Source organism: Lathamus discolor, chromosome 2 (assembly GCF_037157495.1).
Source record: "Lathamus discolor isolate bLatDis1 chromosome 2, bLatDis1.hap1, whole genome shotgun sequence".
Classification (NCBI taxonomy): domain Eukaryota; kingdom Metazoa; phylum Chordata; class Aves; order Psittaciformes; family Psittacidae; genus Lathamus; species Lathamus discolor.
Genome location: NC_088885.1, coordinates 63,055,288 through 63,076,613, shown reverse-complemented (window position 1 = coordinate 63,076,613; position 21,326 = coordinate 63,055,288). Strand labels below are relative to the sequence as shown.

The window sequence follows — 21,326 nt, the reverse complement described above, 5'->3', positions numbered from 1 at the left end:
GATAAAGATTAGGGAACTCTGTCCATGGATCAATCAACTCCATCCAAATGCCATGGACTTCATTATGAGCCAGGAGACCGGCAGTTCTCTGGCTTCTCATTTTCACAGACAAAAGGTGACAACAGCAAATCTATTTCCCTCCTTAGTTTTCCTGACTCTTGCTTTAAGATAAGTATGTATACATTTGCTTTCCTCACTCTCATCCAGGACCTGTTCCCAAGTACTCTGAAGCAGTTTGAGTAACTTTAGAAAACTGAAGAGCAAGGTAGCCAGCAAGAAAGTAGAAGATGGGAATAAACCAGGTTTGATCAGATATTGCTGGAACCTTACTTTGAATATAAGCAATACTTGCTTCACTGTAAGAAAGTCTGTCTCACTCCATCCAGTATTTGGGAAAAATAGTGTATGTAAGAACGATCTTGAAATATATGTATGTGCTTTATTTAAACGAATAAATAAACTATACAAAGAAGTTTTAATCTTTTTAAAACCAAAACACTTCAGTTCCGAACCTCCACAGAGCTAGCTTCATCAATTTTCTACCACTGCAGACAAAATTCACTTTTTAGAGTTATGAGCATAGCTTTTTTTTTTGGTCATCTTAGAAAAGATTATTTTACAAGTCATTATGAGCTGTGAGATAATGAAAATCACAAATCTTCCTTGCACAGCAGGTTATCTTTGTACCTTATATCTGAGTAGGCTTGTATCTTCTGAACTTTGATATCTGAATCCAAAACATTCAGCAATACAGCCAGTTGTCTCACCAGAGTGTCCTTCTGCTGTTCACTCAGCTGTCCCACTCCAACTTGCAGAATGAGCTCCACCAGACCATTTCTTTTGGGATCTAACAGAAAAAAAAGAACATGCTATTCTTTCAGAGCCTGGCAAATATTTCAGTACTAACTGAAGACAATACAGTATTTTCCTGCATAAGACCCAAATTCTTTATAACCCAGACCTTTCATATTCTTAGAAAAGTACTGAAACAAGCCTGATGGGTCCTAAGATAGCAACCCAGTTTATCAGTTGAAAGAAAGCACTTCAGCATGTATTTCCATTTAGCACGAACACGTTTCTGTGCAGAATATCAACTTCTGTTCCCCTAAATACTGTCATCTTAAGGTCTCAGAGGTAAGCACTAGGCGAGTCTAAGTTTTCAGTTCCCCTGCTAGTTTTCTACTACTGGCTACCACCCACAAAAAACGGAGGTAAAGATGGGCTCATATGATAGCATGCAAGATTCTGTGAGCAAGTGTAAACGAGGATGGTCAACTTCAGAAATACCAAATATGTTTACCTTCAAAAACTGAGGGTTCTGTTAAATAATACTTGGACTTCTAGAGTGCCTTGCAAACAAAACAAGCTTCGCAAATATCCGTTGAGAATCCTGAGCCAATTATTGTGACTACATTCAACAATAAAGCAAGGAACAGAAATAAAATCTTTTTCCAAGAACCAGACAAGAAACCTCCAACAGACCCAAGATTTCAGGCTCGTTTCCTGAAACCTCAACTTATCCTTTCAGCACACAGGCATTTATGCTGCATTTGCAAATAAGTCTATACACGACCAATACCAAAACTATGAAAAGAAAACTTAAAAACCCCTGAAATGCTTTGAGGTTTTTGTCCTTCAAGATGAAAAGAAGGGAAACAAGCATAAACCCACACTTTCAATCACCAAATACACAACTGCAGCATTTGTATCTAAACTTAACGTTTAGCTCCCATCTCTTTCTATTGTCCAAACTGATTAACAACCAGGAAAAAGAAACTGAAACACTTCCAGTAAGGTAGTTGAGAATCCTCAACCCTATTAAGAGAACAGAAGAAGGTAGGGAGAGATCTGTTTGCTTTATGTTTTAACTTGAGAGAATCTGTCAACATTGAAATAAGTGAAAAGGAGAGCAAAGATGAGGTATTCACAACGTATCGATGACCTTTTAATTGTCATACCAGGCCGCACTTCAACAGTTGCTGAATCAACATCTGAGTCTCCTTTAGCATCTGTTACTTTCAAGTGAAAAGTGTACGTTCCTTCCACCAGATTAGTTAGCTGCAGTACTGCCTCGTGGTCTGAGCCATGGATCACATCCTGGAAAAGAAACATTAGTGCTGGGATGCTTATAGCCTCAGAGAAAGTTGAAGGTGTGACTATCAAGTAGGGTATCTGGTACAACAGTGTGAGTTCTTGCTTTGCTTTTGGGATAAATGTGACCTACTCACAATTTATGGCAAAGTAATACAAATTTGGAAGTGACACTTAATGAGGGTGTCTGCACAGTATCAATATTGCAATAAAACCAACAGAAAAAACAAACAAAAAAAAACAACAAACCCCAACAAACAAAAAATCACAGAAACCAACCCCAACCCAAACCAGGCAGAAACATTCTCAAGTACTCATCTACTTGAAAATCTGAGACAGGTACATTATTATTTCTCAGCTTTACTTCACTATCCTTAGTTCTGCTTTCTTGACTCTCAAATTACTTTCTTTCCTTGGAGTCCATGTATTTCCAACTATCATCTCTGCCAGCTATACATTGAAGCTAAACCTCTTCAAATCTTCTCATACCCTCATGCGAATTGCTTCTGGAATCTCTATCATTTTGCTGTTTCTCCTTTCCTGGTTCTTACCAATTTGTCACTATTTTCCTGACTGCAAAGGACTGTACACACCACTTCGTGCAGAGAAGCAGAAAAAGTTATCACAGTTACAGCAGCTGACACAAACTTCAGTTTATCAAGAGGTACTTTTGCTGTCTGCCCACCTTGAAGAGCAGACTAACAGACTCCATTGCCCTAATGACCCAATCTATTCAGTGTGGTGTGTCAGTCAAGGTGTTTGTAGGTCTAGCACCACACACCATTTTTATCTTAAGCTGGAAGTTTTGCCTCATCTGGTACCAGACACAATTCCTTAGTCTTTATCGGTACTTCTTGCTCACTCAGACCCTTCCACTTTTAGGGCATCTGGATTTCAGAAGATTTTTCTCTCAGACACACTAGCTTGGTACTATAACCAATTACCCCTAAAGCAACAAAACTTTATTCTTACGTTTCGAGTCTTTCTCAACTAGTCCTCTTACTTAGACACCATATTCTGTTGCTGTACTGAAAATATCACAAGCCCCTTGAACCAAAGCACTAAAGAGAGCAGGGAAGACAAACCCAAAACAGACACCATGCCACAGAGCATTTTATGAGTCATACTTGCCTGCCCTGCTACAGCGATGCTACATGCATAACAAGAGCAGAATTTGACTTGTTACAACCTTCAAGAAACTTACCCCAGCTGCTGGGCTTTGACCATCCCGAGTCCACAAATATGACACGATCCCCTGGTCATCCACAGACCTTGAGCCATCCAAGGCAACAGAGTTATTTGGTAGTACTAGAACACGTTTCCCACCAGCATGCGCCCGGGGTGGACTGTTGTTTTCTAGCCATAGAAATAGTGGAGAAGGATTTGCTTTCAAAACATGTGAAATGTGACATGCCATTGCAAATACACCCACACTGCAACTCTTTACCCGAGGATTACAGGCAGTAACAACAGAATCTTGTTTAAAAGGTACAAGGAAAGAATGAGTGGGTACATAGAATTTGGCTCCAGAATTTTTACAACCTGACAGAAGCAGAGCTGCACCATGAGGACAATACCAATAAGAGGTACCACACAAAAATATTTTTTTCAGAAAGCATTGTGGGGTACACTATTTACAGTATGACAATAACTTAAGCATCAGATCTCAATCAAGCAAAAAGATTTTCTGCCTCTTTAGAAACACAGCCCATGTGCTTCACAGATCACCATGCTGGGCTCTTCTCATTTTGAGAATCACTTACTACCTAATAGAAGTTTGTGTAGAGGTATTGTATCTTCACACAGGCAAATGTTAATTGGGAAACTTACAGTAAACCCAGTTCACAAATGATTTTTGCTTACCACTAGCACTGAAATGAAGGCATGCATTGGGAGTACAGCCAAAAAACAATGACGAAACATGAACACATTCTCCTTCCAGAAACAGACATCACTGACTTTTATTTAAAACACAAGTGATAAGACAGAGTTTCAGGAAGCTATGAAGCTGAGTGAAATACCTTGCCAGTCTGAATATTAGATTTGACATAAATAATTCAATTCTGGACAGATCTCCAGGGCACTGGCTAGCATTGTAGGTATTCTTTAGAACAGCATAGAGTTCTCTGTGGTACAAGTGATGATCTTGTCTCTTCCAAATAAACCAGTTGATTAAACTTGGCTACTGGACCAGTGAATATTTTTAATATTGAACCTGTGACAGTTGTCAGCACGTACTGTGACTGCACTTCACAGTCTGAATGAAAATCTGAGACAGTTGGGCAGAGCTGTTGTCATACATTTCTGACTAAACACCTAACTGAAACTCTAAAACAGTTTAACCAATGATGCACATGGATAAAACTGAGTCCATCCGCTCCAAGATGCACCCGAGTTCAAGCAATCCCAAGCACCAATACAGGCTTGGTGGAGACAGGATTGAGAGCACCCTTGAAGAAAAAGACTTGGGGGTGTTGGCTGACAAGAAGCTCAACATGAGCCAGCAGTGTGCACTTGCAGCCCAGAAAGCCAACCGTGTCCTAGGCTGCATCAAAAGGAGCATGGCCAGCAGGTCAAGGAAGGCGATTCTCCTCCTCTACTCCATTTTCAAGAAGTCAGCAGCTAAGATTCTAACACAGCTCTATTATAATTTCATAAATGGTATACTTGCAGAGCCAGAGTACATCAGTCCCCTCTAAAAAAAAATCCGTCAAGGTATGCAACAGAAAGCCAAGCACTGGAACAAACAAGATTTGAAAAGTATTATACCACCTTCTTTAGAGGGAGGTATAGGCCTCTGGAGATTGCTAAAATCACTCCCTAAGGAACAACATGAGGTAAAGGATGGTTGGATCATCGCCACCTGCAAACTTGAGAATGCAACACGCTATTAAATCTCTGAGGAGTACCTGATGGTACCTCTGTCAGAGGAATGAAGCTGGCAAAGAGTTTAAAACACAAGTCTTATGAGAAGTGGCTGAGGGAACTAGGATTGTTTAGCCTGGGGAAAAGGAGGCTCAAGGGAGAACTTATCACTCTCTACAACTATCTCATAGGAGGCTGCAGTGAGGTGAATGTCAATCTTTTCTCCCAAGTGGCAAGCAATAGGATGAGAGGAAATGACCTCAGGTTGTGCCAGTGGAGGTTTAGACTGGATATGAAAAAAACCCACCAAAACCCAAAATTTTTCACTAAAAAGGTTGTCAACCTCCCTTGGAGCTATTTAAAAGATGTGTAGATGTGGTACTTAGGGAGTGGTTTAATGGTGGACTTGGCAGTGCTAGGTTGGACTCCATGACCATAAAAGGTCTCTTCCAATGTAGGTGATTCTATGATCTTGTACAATAGATATTATTATCCTAAAGCCACTTCTACAGCATGCTTGTGGGGGAGGGGGATAAGTGATTAACCCCCACCACAGCAACAGCTTACATATATAAAAAAACTCAAATAAATACAGGTCTGCTAATGCTAAGTTTTTAAGCGGAAATTGGTATACTCTGAGACCTCACTTTAAAACCCACAGTAAAACTGCTTTTCTGCTCAAAGCTTAACTTTAAAATGATGTTTTCATTTTATTCTCAATGAAGTAGACACACACTAGTGTAGTAGGGTCCAAAATAGTATTTTTAAGCATTCTTATTACAACTAATTCAAAAAAGCTTGCAGTAAGTGAAATTAATGCTACCAGTCACTCACAATACACTTTATAACAAAATAGCAGTTAACTCTTCCTGAATACCCTTGAAACACAACAACCAAATATATTCTGTTAGTGACTGAATTAACTGGCAAGTTGCCTACTGTATTCTAAGCAGCAGGAACTAGGCTTACCTTCCTTCACAGTAATAGATAGCACAGATGCACTGCTTAAGCCCTGTTGGTCTTTCACGGTCAGCCTGAAGCGATAGGTACCAACCTGAAGACCAGTCACAGTTGCTATTGCTTTGTCACCATTTTCCATCTGTACAGAGCTTGGTCCACTGAAACAAAGCATCCCAGGAAAAAAAAAAAAAAATCCTACATAGACAGCCAAATTATTCTTTCAGCAGCACCAATCATGTAATTTGCTTTTATGTATATTGTAGTTTTACCACCCCTTGTAAGCACTGGTGGTTAAAGAACTATGACACGAGTTTAGTTCAGAGAATTAATAAATCTTTTTTTTTTTTACAGACAAAGCACCCAAGCATTCCATACTCATTTATTAGAAAATTAGAAAATGCACCCCAGAAGTTCAACCTCCCCACTGTACTGTTTCATGGGATCATCCAAAATCTGTTGCTTTAAGAGCCACTCACAACATGTACAGGCTGCCAAACAAACCTTTTCCTGTACCATGGATGAGCTTTCATTATGAGTCCTTTTATTAAGGATCAATTAGTTTTGCACATAAGCATACAACTAAACTTTTGTCAAACATTTTCAATCATCATTCAAGAGTGTCACCTACTATTGAAAGCTCAGGTTAAACAGATTGTCAATTTATTGTCCAACAAACAAGTGACCAAGAAATCCTAGTCAGAAGCATTGATGGGAAAACTTCGTCTATTTCAGGAGGGTACTCAAACACATTAGTTGCTTTTTAACAGGAGACATGGAAGCTCCCATCATTGTCACTTAACTTTGTAACAGTAAACCTCAAAATGACTCACTGCAAAATATGGAAGACTTACGTAATCTCTGCCTAACGTGAAGTTAAAATTCTTATCACTCTACTACCACCTGAGCAGGAACACCCTCAAAGCAGTTCTCCAACAGTGAATTACCCAACAGAACTGTATAAGAGGTTCTGGCACCCAATTACTTTCACTTTGTTCTTTATTCTACTGAAGATCCATAAACTCTCTATATACCTGATATTTTCCCAGTGATAGAAGACAATGCCTTGGTCATCTTGGCTTTTGCTTCCATCCAGTGTAGTACTTTCTACTGGGAAGGTCAATTCCTTGTCAGGGCCAGCCACTGCTACTGGAGGACTATTGTTTTCTGTAAAAAGTAATACTTAGTGTATAACATTTTCTAGGTAGCTACTGGCAAGTACTGCCAATCATAACAGAGATTTTACACAGAATATTGTATAAAAATTTGATATATTGGCTCAAAGGTACAAATCACAAGCATAATGTGCACAAGCCAGCAGAAAATACTACGTGGGTGACACCTACAAGCCAAATCCCACAGCAAATACTTCCCTTTTTTACAGTCACATCTAAAAGTACATGCTCCCAAAGTTCTGCAGTGTGCTCAATGCATCATATGCAATGTTTCATAACAAGAGTAGTTGTGTATTTTCCTGGTTCCACTACTACTTCAAAACCACCCACACAAGTACAGGCCTCTGCCTGTGAAGATGATACTGGCCCAGTTTGCTGCTGCTGAAGGTCAGCACAATGCCACTAAGTTAATGCCAGTGCAGAGCCTTTTAGATTTAGTGCAGACACATATAACCTAATTGTGTTTTCAGCCTACGCTTTTGTGGCATTGTAAAACTAATAATGCTACCATTTTCCTGAATATTTATTTACCCTTAGACCTGACTTCTATATAACATCTTTCAGTAACACCTTTCTAGTTCCACACTACAATGGGTCTAAAAGACACCACCGTAAGCTGTACTTCTAATTCACATTCTTGATTTCCACAGTAAATGCCCACTGTGAAGTTTCCCCAGAAGGGATCATCTACAAAAAGATGTAAGCAACAACAGGAAGATAAAATGTTGCCCCATGCTGGAATGTTGAGACCTTCAGATGGGCAGAACAGGCTACTCTGGAGGCAACAGGCAGACACAGTTAAAAAAAAAAAAATAAATAAAAGGGGGGGTGTGCATAAGATATCTCGCGAGTCCCAGACCATTTGGGCCCATTCATCATTTAGCTCCCAAATCTAAACAAGTGTGTGAAAGATGCTGCCTTTGAAAATTCATTGCTTGACACTTTTCCCTCGAAAGTACAATGCGGTTCTAGTGAGAATTCAAACTACACAAGGATTCTCAACAGAGAACTGCAAACCAATAAAGAAACCGAGCAAAGCACTGACTGATACTCTGAACAGCTGTGCAAAACATACTTTGTAGACTATCACAAGAGCCCCATTTTAGCTTTTAGACAGGCACTCAGTCAAATACCCGTACAGGTTGCATTACATAATCAGGCCGGTCTGAGCCTTCAGGATCACCACCTGGACTTTCTATGACTTGACGCTTGTTTCAATGCTTGCTTTGACAGAAAATGGAGATGGAAGAATCCTTGAGGCAGGGATATAGGACATACAGACTGTCATCTCAGTGGTGCAATGCGGGGAGATGATGTATTCAAGGACAGTGCTAAGGCATCAGGCTGACCACCCCTGAGGGACCCAGACATGCCTGCAGCTGACTTACCAGGCTGTACTATCAGTGTGACCTCAGCTGTGGACCGCTGCCTCGCAGAGTCTGTGACAGTCAGCTGAAAGGTATAATCGCCTTCCTGCATTGCAGATAACTGGAGGTACGGAGTTCGCACTCCCTACACGACATTTATAAAGACAGAGGTGCAAGATAAACAGAAATGCTCATGGAATATGAAAGATATCACAGAGCAATTATGAAGAAAAAATACAATTTGTTTTAATTCATCAATACAGACCTTGAGCTAGCAGTTTAAGCATCTTGCAGACAAAGAGGAAACTGAAAATTTGATGTACAGATGTACATATTCCCTATTGCGACTGTCCCTATCAACCCAGAGAAATATTTATAGACAATAAACTTTAATATCTTCTAGTATAATTGCTGCATTTTTTCTGAACCACAACAATTGTGAGACACATGGGATGTTAACTTTTTCAATTAGGAAATTAAAGACTGACAGAAATTACTACATCTCATTCCATTTCCTTTGAGGTATTATAAAACCAAACATCATGACATTCTTTAATATTTATGAAAAATGTTAAATGCGAAATCAAGCTTGATTTGATCCCAGCCAGATAGGCTTATGGAAAAAACAAGTTAAACAAGACAACTCTGTCCTGAGTATACTCTTCCAGCAATATTAGTTGATATCTATTATGAGCTCATAAAATGACTGGGCCCAGCTATAGGTCCTTTTGCTAATAAAGTGAGCATAAATAAAATAAAGTGGCATCTCTCATATGAGGAATAACAAATCACAACACAATTAGGTGGGTTTCTTTTACTAATATGATAACGAGAACTAATGATTAACTAACCAGCAAACGTACTTGTTAAATTGCTCTCTAATCATGGATACCACGTAATACACCTGAGACCAGCATCCTCAGCTTTAGGGAAATTAAAAAGATTACTAGGCTCTTGGAAAAAAACCATAAAATGCTCTTGCATTTCCACATTACATACCCAATGAGGTATCTCAAACAGTCATTCTCTTTCTCCAGGAAAGCTGCTTTAAGGCTGAACAGCATCTGAAAACTGCAAGTTCAGGCTGCACGGATGCTTTTGGAAAATCATTTTCATGGTAAATGAACAAAAATAAGCCATTATGCTATAAGCCCTTCCATAGTTTCCTAATTACCCCTACAGTATAGGCTTGCATCAATATTACTCCTTTCCTAAACAGAGCTACAAAATGATCTCTTTCAATTTCTGAAGGTCTAAAGCATTTGCAACACTGCAGAAATCTGGCCTCAAAAAAATGGCTTCTGAGTTTCAACGGGCTTCATTACATTAATTACCTCAACTGCCTACAGAGTTACAAAACTCTCCAACTGAGTGCAAGTTCATTGAAAATTTTTATTACATTTTCTCAGATTAAAAAAATTCTCAGATTAATAAAGCCATGAAAATAAGAGAATAAATTCAGTTGGCCTTCATAGGAAACCCAAGTTTTAGTGAGCATATAAAGAACACCTAAGAGCATGGCTGCCTAACACTATCAAAAGCCTTGCCATCTTTCACATGCAAAATTGAGTTTCTATTTGAGTCCTACTTTCTCCAGAAAGAAATGTTATAATAAAACCCTGACCATCCTCCACATTCTCACAAAACCAATTTTCAGCATGTCCAGCATTTCAGAAGATGGAAACCTGTGGAGCTCTAGGGTCCAAGGACAGACATTGTGAACTTGGAAATCCTTCCAAACCACCAGGGAACAACAACAGCAGGAATGAGAAAAAGCCACAAGGTATGATAAGAGAGAAGGAATTAAAAGTAGTATCTATAATGAGAGCTGGTACAGAGAGGAATGATGACAACAACAACAAAAAAACCCTAACATCACACTAGATACCTTAGTGCTTCTGAGTTCTGAGTAGTTACTTAAGTATGCGCTTGCTCCTGTTAGATGCAAAAATAAAAGAGCCTTCCAATCCTAAACAAAGAGAAACAGGCATACCTGCATTGCTACAACCTTTCCTTTGCTTTTGGGACTCAGTGACCACTCATAGCTGACAATTTCATGGTCATCACTGCTCTGGTTTCCATTCAGCGTGATGAAGTTCTGGGGCAAGGTGACTGCCTGATTAGGTCCTGCATTGGCAATAGGTGGGTAATCCACTGGTTTGTTGACACTCAGAGATGCAATGGTAGAGTTGGCTGCTCCATCTGAATCAATCACTGTGAGTCTACAACAGGAAAAACAGTATCAGAAATCTGTTAAGATGGACTTCTGTTAAGTCTTAAGTTCAAAGTTAGCTTTTCCTGGCACTTTTTTGAACATCACCTAAGACAGACCCGCTGATTATACTACACAAACTTCTGCTTCAGAGACAGGTAGGAAAGAAATTCAGAAGACTGATTTAAAAAATCCCACAGCTTTCAACCTTTAAGGAAAATAATAATAAAAAGCCTAGCTATACTGGATCCCACATGAAATCCTTTCCCTGCAGTTAACGGCAACTTCAAACACATTTCACTGCAAATTCTTTAAGAAGCCATGGTGTAACAGTCCCAGTTCACACCTACATCCAAGACTACACTTCTTGATGTCCAGAAGCTCTGCTTATAGCGCACTAGCAGTTCTTAAATTCTTACTGCTTTGTGACACTTATTTCAGTGCAGCTCACACTTCTGAGGATGTCAAGTCACAAAACTAAAAAAGTACAGGGTTTAAAAACCCCACTACTGCCTCTCAGAAACATAATGACAAATCACCTTAACATGAGTCTGCTGCAGACACACAAAAGTGATGAAAAGTCTGCCCTCAGCAGTAGGGTAACTGACTATATCTCTAATTCACCTCTTCCGAAAACTACGTACTACTGTCCACATGGAAGGGAACCACTCTTGAAGCCCTTCCTGAGTAGAACAAAACTAGTGCTCAATAATTCTTTTGATAGGGAATAAATACTTTTGCAGTGGGTGTGCATATCCATGTGTATCAGAACACTGGACTTTTTCAACCAGCTCATTTCCTGGAAGATCGAACACACTGCTCTATTGTTCAAGTACCTCATCCTTCCCTAGAGGTGCACAGATACACAAAGTGATTTCTTAATTACCTAGGGTTTAGAACACACTTGAGAGCATTGCTTGTAAAAGCAAGCTCTGCCCTTATTAATACAGAAAAAAAATCCTATGCTCCTTTCTGCCACTGTACAATATGAACAATTCCAATAAAGAACACAGAATAGAAGCTGAAGTTATGCAATTTTTGTTGAAGCTTATGCAAAGCACCACATTTAACATATATGTATGCTGACTTCAACATTCTGCTGATGTTACACTGATAAACAATATATTGACTAGTAGGCTGTTGTGCGCCGGCAGCCAAATAACCCAGGCTGGATCAGCAGGAAGCCTGCCTCTGTACAGATTAGACTTTAAGTTAAAAAAGCTCAGAAAATTAACTCGGATTTTAATTAAAGCACTCAGAACCAAAAACGTTGCTTCCACTGCTGGACAAAATCCAGCTTCAGCAATGAATAGAGGGAACCAGTAGCAAGGCAATGGCTTTTATGAAGAACAGAGTGACCCTTATTAAAACGAGCAGACAACAATGCCCTGCAAGGATCAGTCTCCCAATATTGTTCTGTTTGCTATCACCCTTCAGGGGATGACTTTCACAGCCTGACTGCAGTTTCATCTCAGCACACTTGCCAACTTCTATAGAAGGGGCAGGGGGGGTTGTGGGTGTTTTGCATAACTTTGTGTTGTAATGTATCGCTACACCAGTATCACAAAAATCACTGCAAGCACTTTTTAATAAAATTGCTCCCTATGTCTCTCCACTGCACAAAATGCAGGTTAAAAGCATGCAGAAGAAGTTTTTTTGTTTGAGGAGGTACATGTGAGCACAAGAGAAACAAACATTTAGCTGACATCACAGAAATAGTTAAAACCTCAAAGAAAAGCATCTGTGCAGGTACCTGAAAGTGTAGTTCCCAGGAACAAGGTTAGACAAGTGCAAGACAGGTGTGTCAGCAGATGCCTTCTGCTCTCGCAAAGGTCCTTTAATTTCCTCCCAGTGGTAACTCACTATCTTCATATCATCAACACTTTCTATATTCATTAAAGACAAACATAATCCGTTTCTTGTAGAAATTGTTGGAATAAATACTAATGTGTTTCATGCACTGATCCCTGTTTTTTCTACAATTATTTTCTCAAGCATATTTGAACAGATTTCATGTACCATAGCTGTTATACCACATATTCCAAACTACATTTGGTATGGTTTATCTAAACAAACAAAAGATTCTTCACACACACAAATAAAAATCAGTCTCAGACTCTGCACAGTCTGCTGTCAGAAATTATGAGAAGAATTATGACATTTCATCATACCCTACATAACAGCTTTATACCATGGCACCAGCCATGCTGGCACAGGTTTTCTGGGCAGGACAGGAACAAACTGTAAGAGTAGCTGCTGTTTGGACACAGCAGCCTCTGACACACAGCATCTCAGTCTCCAGGCGGAAGGCTGCATTTTATCACCTTTTTTTAATTTATTAAAATAATTTATAACTGGACTCAAATCCCAAAAATAAATTCAGGGAACTTCTGAGTGAAAAGAAGGAATTTCACTTGTAACTGACAACAAACAACATTATAACTGTATACAAAAAATAGAGGATATAAGCACAGGAGGGTCCAGTACATACGACTGCCATCAATGAAGGTAGAAGTTGTAGGCAAACAAACTTCTTGTACTTTGGGTGAAGCAATGGCAACAGGTGGCTGGTTAACTCTGACTGCTGTGAGAAAGATGAGAGAAGGAAAGAAAAAAAAAAAGAAAGGAGAAGTAGTGAAAGCCCAGGTCAAATTAATGTGTTGACTCTACAGATCAATAGTCCCCAGTGATTTAAATGTAGGATTGACAGCTTTGCAGCAGCATCTGCTAGTCCTTTTTGGGCAAGGGGAAGAAAAGGTTGCTAAAGAACAGTGCACTGACACAGCAGTCTTCTGCTGCAGCCCCTTCTAACTGGTATAATTTAGATTATACCTGTGCACTGTAACTTGCAGCTAGAGATTGTTCAGCACCTAATTGCTGTTCCCAGCTGTACTGGAGACCACAAAAGGTGGCATGATTGCTATCTCAGGCCTTGCCTGAGGAGGGTACAAGACCAGAAAGCATTTAAACACAATGAGCCAGCAACTCTACTTCCTTAAAATGCTTTACAGACACCAAGTTAGGCAACATCTCTGCATGACTGGACTACCAGATGCCCTTGGCAGACAGTAAGCGACACACTATTAGATAAGCATGTTGTACAACTACTTGTGTTGAAGAAATTAATTTCATTATTTTAGCCAACTGATTTACCTGGTTTGACTGTGACATTTACAAAACCTTCGCCAAAGGCACTTTCACCAGAAACCGTCACTTTGAAGGCATAAAGTCCCACTGATAACTGAGACAAACACAGAACAAATTGGGTTACCTGTCGAATTATACAAAAGCAGTATGCATAAATCTGCCAGTCATGTTGTAAACAGAGAAAAATCTTGGTATCTGAAACCTAGAGCTCCTTTCATAAATACATACACAGAAGGCTACTAGTCACTGCCCAGAAGTGAGAAATACAAAGCCAAAACTTAGGAATTTTTACTCTACCTTAGAATATTATTAGAGCACTCTAAAAAAAAAAACCAAAAAAAAAAAAAAAAAAAAAAAAGCCAACCCCACAAAACACCACACATCTAATCTGGCAAAGATTTGGTGACACATGCAAGTGGAGAGACTCCTTGAATAAAGGTGACCTTCCCAACAGGTTAGATTCCTGTGAAAGGACCACACAAACACAACGAGCCTGAGCTTACAGCTCACTTACATGTGAGAGCTTCAAGGTCTGGCTGTGCCTGCGCTCCATTTCACCACCATAGTCAGCAGGATGACTGATTAAGCTCCACTCATAGGTGTAGGCTGTTTCTAAGAGCAGTAACATAGCATAACAGTAATCAGCTTTGCCTTCAAAATAAGCCCAGAAAACAAAGAAATCAAGTTCACTATTCACCAGATAAAATGCTACAGTAGGAAATCATAACTGCTACTGTTTAAGCCTGCAAAATGAAGCAGTATGAAAACATGTTATACTTCCACAGTGCTTTGTAACATGGTAAAATAGCAAGTATATAATGGGCTTCACAAATAACTGACTTCACGAAATCCAGCTTCATGTGAAGTGAACGTGTTTTACATACCTACCTGTGAAATATGTATTCCTTGCTGCTGCAGTTCAGAAGCTGGTAATTTTAAGGTATATGCAGCATTCAGAAGCAACTTCCACCTTCCCTTTACAGCAAGATACTATAACCTGGATCACAGACCTTCTATTGAACCATCTGGCTAATGAGTTCAGGCTCTGAAAATAAAATCCACTAAAAAAAAAAAATGGATAAACCTCCAAAATGAAAAGGAGGAAATCCCCCCTGCGGTTGGAGCCACCAAAAAAAATGTATCAGTAGGAGATGAGAAGGATGGTTTTATCCTGATTTATCACATAAATCAGTACTCATCTGCATTTACAGGTTGGTAGTGTGTGCATCTCCTTGTATGCCAAGGCCATTCAACTCACCTGTAGGCGGAGGTGGGACAACAAAGGCATTCAGTTCAACCTCATTTTTGGGTAGCGCCACTTGTATGTTATCTCCAGCAGACACAATAAGTTCTTTTACTGTATCTAAGACAGAACGAGTACATTATGTTTTAAAAGATGGACAGATTTAAATTCAGTATCTTTGAATATTACTTGTAATGGATTAAATAAAATTTGACAAACTCTACAATGAACAGGGAAGGACAAGTGAAAAATAAGAATTCCTCAATACATAATCTATTATATTCATGACCATGGCTCCTTCACCTTTTACCAAACCAAAATTTTTCTTCTTCCCCAAATATGAAGTGTCATTTCCCCTACTTCTGTTTTAGGGAAAAGCATTCTGACTACTCCTGAATATCACAGCTGACAGGCCTAAAAACGGACTGAAGAGGCCACAATGCCAAGACACTTTCTGTCACCACTATTTTAATGCGTCCAAGGCTCCACAATTGCTCATGGGAGCAGCCCTAGAGACCAGTGGAGTGGATATTTGTACTTGGACCTCCACAGGAGATGAGAATAAAATGGCTAGATGAGGGTGATGACCAAAAGAGAGGAGTGACTTCCAGATTTTTAAGACAGTAGGGCTCATAACACACAAACTTGAGGTATCCCTTACACAAAGCAGTACTTACGTTGAGATTCATCACAAACTTCCCTTCAGCTTCTTCTTCCAAGCTCCTTTTTGAGTCATCTTCAACCTCCTCCTGTGGAGGACGAGGAGCTGCCTAGTCAACACTCAATGGTAATGACAATCTGTTGCCTTGGAGAGAGATCTCCTGCAGCTCATTTTTTCCTGTCACCTGCTACTGCTATCCTGGCTGGCAGGTTGCAGTTTGGCAGAGGGTGCCAAGAGTGTCCCAAATGCTTAACTCTCCATATCCTTCAGTATACCAGAGGGCCAAACACTACTTCTCTGCTACTTGTGGCCCTTCTAACCATTTCAACTGTCAGGATGCACAGGGAGGCAGGAAACTCAGCAGAAGAAAAAAGAGATACTCTAACATATACACACACAGAATTTAGTGCAACTACTGAGAACATAGTGGTTATATGTGTCCTTGTCAAACTAAAAGCTGTTGCTCTGCAGATGGAAGTCTGATAAGCTTTCTCACAGCTTTGAAATTAGAGCAAAACTTTTTTCCTCAGGATGAGGAGGCCAGATTCTCCCCTACTACAGGCTAGGCTTCTCCCCTATTAAGGGCTGAGCTTCCTCAGGTCCCACCTAGGTTCCTGAACAATATCTGACAACTATAAATAGTGGGAACCCTACTCAAGAGTTTAAGAGGGAGCAATATTCTGAAGAGTCACATAAAAACAATATTATGGCTTGAAGAGACTATTCTATAACTGCAGAAAGCCTCGAATATTTCTCACCAAGTATAAAAATTAATCAATTTTAAAAAGCCTTTTAATCTCTTCTTTTACTTTGCTGTATTTGCTTGGATTATAATTTCCCACTAACAATGGACTTGGTCAGAGTTCTGCCTCAAAAGTAGGTGGCTAAGGAGTCTGAAGTTTGCAATGTTACTGTAGGTCTACAGGCCTGAAGTGGGATGTTGCTACGTTCAGATAAAGAGCAAGCTCGTAACTAACAACAGTTTGGAAGCTTGACAGTCGTAAAAGCCATCCCCACCCACTGTCCAACCTGCAGGTACCTCTCAGATCTCCAGCTATGTTAAAACATTACCTGATTTAGCATCAGTAACGGGCGGTGTGAATTGCTCCATGGGCTCAGATGGCACAGTATTAGTGAGAAGTAGCATGATCCCACCTTCAGTGCCATTCTCTGGGGCCATTGTGGGAGTCTGGGTTTTCTCTGACACACCTGGGGAGAAATCCGGTTTCTCTGAAGGAGGGGAAGGTGTAACAGCCTGAAAAATGTATTGTAGGGAAAGAATTGTCATAAGTGAGCCATTTTTCATGTTTCCAGATTTAGATGTATGCTGTTTTTTAAATAGCATGTAGGGTGAGCTTACTGATATATGTTACTAGGAGGTTTTATTCATATACAGAATATCAATCAAACAGGAGGACTGTTTGATCGGCACTTTTGGTGATGAGTTTTGCTGTTCGTTACCCCCTCTCCCCCCTCCCAAGCTTTACAAGAAATGCTCATATGGTTATCAAAATGAGGTAACCTGAAACACAACTAAGGCTATCAGTTCTCAAGGCAACAAAGAACAGTAGAACAGCTCTAAATACAGTCATAAACCTTTAAACCTCAATGACAGAAAGACTGTGTGGCGAGTATTATTGTCTTCATGCTTTACACACAAACATAACAGAATCCTTGCCTCTTACTGTTTCTGCTCAGAACAGAACTTCCTCATGCCTTCTTGTTTCCTCACTACTAATAAAACTCTAGATCTCTCCACTTCAGTCACCAAGCTGTAGTAGTGTTCTCTCTCACACAGCTTGTGGTAAATCAGAACTTCAGCAAAGAACACAAAGTTTTACAGGAATAACTCAGCACTGTGTTAGCCCTGCCCAACACCTTGCCCCTTTCTCTTAAGCCGTATCACCTTTCAATGACACATTAGTCTCAAAGGGCAAACAGTTTCTCCTTACCTTCTCAAGACATATTTCTGACCCAACATCTAGAGAAAAGCATTTTGCTAATTATGGCTACTACGTGTGGCACATGAAGACATATACTGCTATTATATGTACACATAATCCATTAACTGAAGAATAGGATTATGAAGGTTGGTAAAATGCACACTGATATCATAGAATGTCTGAGGTAGGAAGGGACCTCTAGAGATGGCCTAATCAAACTCTGCTCCCCAAAGCAGGTCAGATACATCAGGCTGCTCAAGACCATGCCCAGTCAGGTTTTGACTATCCCCAAGGACAGAGAATCTACAGCTTCTGGAAAACCTGTTCCAGTGTTTCACCATCATCACAAGAAAAAAGAAATGGAATGTTTTTAGTGTTTAAATAAAATTCCTTGCATTTCAATTTATGCCCATTGCCTCTTGTTCTGTCACTGGACAGCACTGAAAAGAGCCCATCTTCACTCCTGCCATGGTTATTTATACACATTGGTAAGACACTCCTGAACCCTCTCTGATCAAGGCTGAACAGTCCGAGCTCTCAGCTTCTCTTCAGTTGCTCCACTTTCATTCTGCAGTCTATTGCCTCCCTAGGAAATCAGAGTAGCTCTGCCTTGGATGTGGACAGTAGGAAAAGCTCCCTGTGCAGCTGGGAGCACAAAAGTGACGTCAGGGACTGGCTTCCCAGCCTGCAAGGAAACAGAGCGTATGGAAGTCATCTGCAACTTCATCTCTGCCTTCAGTTAAGGACAGAGAGAAAAGATCCCTGTGCAGCTGGGACAGTAACAGCAGTGTTGGGGACTGTGGCTGCCTGACCTGTGAGGACCACACCAAGAGCTGCACCTCCAGACGGGTCTGTAAAAAAGACGATGCAAGCACCTTTGTGGCCATATTTCCAGCTCTGCCCAATATGCAGAGAGTAAGATGATGTCTCTGAGCAGCTGCGACATTGACAACAGGATCAGGGACTGCAGCTCTCCTAGGTAGTGCCTTTGGCATGCCAAACCTATACCCTCAGCTGGAATCTCGCCCTTGACAACATTATCACACATGGTAAGAGGTCCTGCCTCATGCCTTGACAAAAGGCAGCTCTCCTTTACATAGTAATCACTCCATCGCACATCTTCCAAAAAGATCTTCTTTAACGCACTTTGGAAAACCAGAGCATTTCTTTGCCTGCCAAATTTGAGGGATGCTTACTTTTCTGAGTTCCCTCTGGTTTTCCTCCTCTCCTGGCCCTTTTCCAATCTATCAGCTGAGAAGCAGCCATCCTGCCTTTGTAGGACAGATGGGGACAAAGTCACCTCAAACATACCTTTCCTGGGTCACTGTCTTCTGCAATGGCACCAAACATCTCTTCAGTTGGCAAGCCTAGGCAACACTCTGCAGTCAAAAAAGCTGCCCTGTGGCACTGTCACATCCAAAGCAGTGTCACAGCCAAAAAAATAGCTTAAATTAGGAATGCTAGCAGGCAGCAATGGGGCAGGGGCAATATCAGGAATTGAGTTCTCAAGCAGAAACTATTGCTGAGAGATATTCCTGAGCAGATGTAGAAAGCAAGATTAACCCAAATTCTAGCTTGGGAACCAAAATGAAAAGGAAAGAAAAGAAAGGACTCTTCCTTGGAGTGAACAGGGTAGGCAGTTCTGTTGGTATGGGCTTTGTGTAGTTTTTTTGTTTGCTTTTACCCACCTGTACAGCCACAACTGCTTGTCACAAACACACTACCCATGAGGGCCCATGTCCTCGAGTTCTCAGGGTTTGACTTGCGTGTAAATCTCTAGAGGATTACCACAGAAAACAAGAACATTCCCATATCCAAAGGGAAAAAACAAACAAACAAAAGAAAACAACCAACCAAAAAAAACAGTCATTCAGTTCCCTGGGGAACATTTCAGCTGTCCCCTCCAAGAATCTCACCTGTAAGTAAGAAAGTTGCATGAAATCTGTGACAAGTATTTTCTTCCCTATGGTAATGGCAATAAATTATTATTTTTACAGCAAGAGATAGGTAGTTGCTGGTTATAAAATCTGGTAGAATATAGAGCAATCCAGCTAACAGTGCTTAACTTCCTCCTCCCTCTAGCAGGGGTGTGTGTGTCAAACCCAGTAAATGTTGACCTTACAGCCTGTTTCAACCTTCCAACTGATCCCACACTGTTCTTAAGAAACTGGAGCCCCCTTAGTCTCAACTGATCAAACTCATGGGCATAAATAGAGAAAAAGTTGCATTTTACTTAAGTATCTAAATTTAGCTTTAAGTATTTAACTTAATTTTCTTATTGACAGACTCAAGAAAAGGATTCTGAGAACAAAAACAACTTATCCACTTCATCCTGCTGTACATCATAGTCCAAAGCCATCACCGCCCCTTATGCACCTTGACTGTCTAATATGTTTTAAGAACATTATAGATGGTATTCGGCCCCATTATGTCTGTAACATTGCTATGCATTAGTAACATGAAACCCATAAAATAGGCTTAATTTTATTGATGGAGGAACTTATAGTTACTGGTCTTGGCTTCTGGATACTAGAAGGGAAGAATACCATAGCACCATTCCAGTAGGTAAAAGCACACACCTCTGTACACTTCCAAGGAAACCCCAGTGTCTCAAAAGGAGCTCTGCTCCTTATCTGACAGAAGAGTCCTTTAGCAATTCATCTGCCTATTGAGACAGATGAATTGCTCTCAGTCTTTTCTACACTCTAATAAGACTGTAAGTCATTTGAGACTTGTTACATTACAAAGCAATAACCTAATTTGATTTGAAAAACAAAACCATTGCAAACAGGCCTCACTATACTCTGCCTTCTTCCTGAGGAGCAAACCTACCTCTTTTTGCAAAGCATCATCAGGTTGTTGAAGAAGCTGAACAGCTGCTTCACTTTCAAATGTCTTCCTAGGGAATGGTGTAATCTCTGGGAGAGATGACAACCTCTCTATGGAGTGTTCAGTGACAGAGTGGAATTCAGAGATGTTTTTATTCAGAAGGCTTTCCCTTTTCCCAGACTCTCCTTTCTTTTCAACAATGTCTTCCTGGTTATCTCCATCATCACCCATGGAATAGTTGAAGCCGTTTTCACCTGCCACTATTGGGCCCCAGTCAGTATAATCCATGCTCTCCTTCTGCTCATGTTTGATACTCATCTGAAATGGGTCCTGTTCCAACTCCTTGTAATCATCAATGTATTCAGGTATCTCCTCAAGGCTGGGATCTTTGCCAAGCAGAGACAGCTCCTTCAGGCTACTCACTTCCTCAGATGGCTCATTCTGGAGTCCCACAGAGTGGACCATGCTTGGGATCACTTGCCCAAATCCCAGCAGAGAGGCTGGCCTCTGAGACGGCCTCAGCACGAAAGTAAGATAGGATTTTACAGTTTCTATTTTTTTAGGTTCACAGTTCTCCTTGTGTTGACAGTTCACAATGTAACAGCGTCGTTCAAACATCCAGGACAAGTCACAACCAGAGAAGTCACAACACGCCGCAATGCAGTCCGACACAGACATAGCGTGAGGAACTCGCATAATTTTAGTGGTTTCTAAGTTGGGAGATATTACTGCACCTGAGTATGTGGCTCCTTCTCTGCACTGCTCACAACTGGAACCTGAAACAACACCACCAACATAAGACACAACACTACAATCAAGCCATAATATAGTTTACT

General features: G+C 40.4%; 1 protein-coding gene across 4 annotated transcripts in view; it reads right to left on the bottom strand.

Annotated features, from left to right (window-relative positions):
• KIAA0319 (KIAA0319 ortholog) overlaps positions 1 to 21,326 on the bottom strand; it is a 47,801-nt gene that overhangs the window by 8,744 nt on the left and 17,731 nt on the right. For 3 of the 4 annotated variants that reach the window (XM_065667205.1, XM_065667206.1, XM_065667208.1), the window contains 14 exons: positions 20,494 to 21,266; positions 16,790 to 16,973; positions 15,073 to 15,177; positions 14,329 to 14,426; positions 13,821 to 13,908; positions 13,159 to 13,251; positions 12,421 to 12,553; positions 10,449 to 10,677; positions 8,477 to 8,600; positions 6,948 to 7,080; positions 5,926 to 6,074; positions 3,296 to 3,447; positions 1,959 to 2,097; positions 688 to 847 (listed from right to left, as the gene is read on the bottom strand). In XM_065667205.1, the coding sequence (XP_065523277.1) occupies positions 688 to 847; positions 1,959 to 2,097; positions 3,296 to 3,447; positions 5,926 to 6,074; positions 6,948 to 7,080; positions 8,477 to 8,600; positions 10,449 to 10,677; positions 12,421 to 12,553; positions 13,159 to 13,251; positions 13,821 to 13,908; positions 14,329 to 14,426; positions 15,073 to 15,177; positions 16,790 to 16,973; positions 20,494 to 21,266 (2,560 nt within the window). The remainder of the gene's footprint in view (positions 1 to 687; positions 848 to 1,958; positions 2,098 to 3,295; positions 3,448 to 5,925; positions 6,075 to 6,947; positions 7,081 to 8,476; positions 8,601 to 10,448; positions 10,678 to 12,420; positions 12,554 to 13,158; positions 13,252 to 13,820; positions 13,909 to 14,328; positions 14,427 to 15,072; positions 15,178 to 16,789; positions 16,974 to 20,493; positions 21,267 to 21,326) is intronic. The other variant, XM_065667207.1, reaches the window with a different exon arrangement.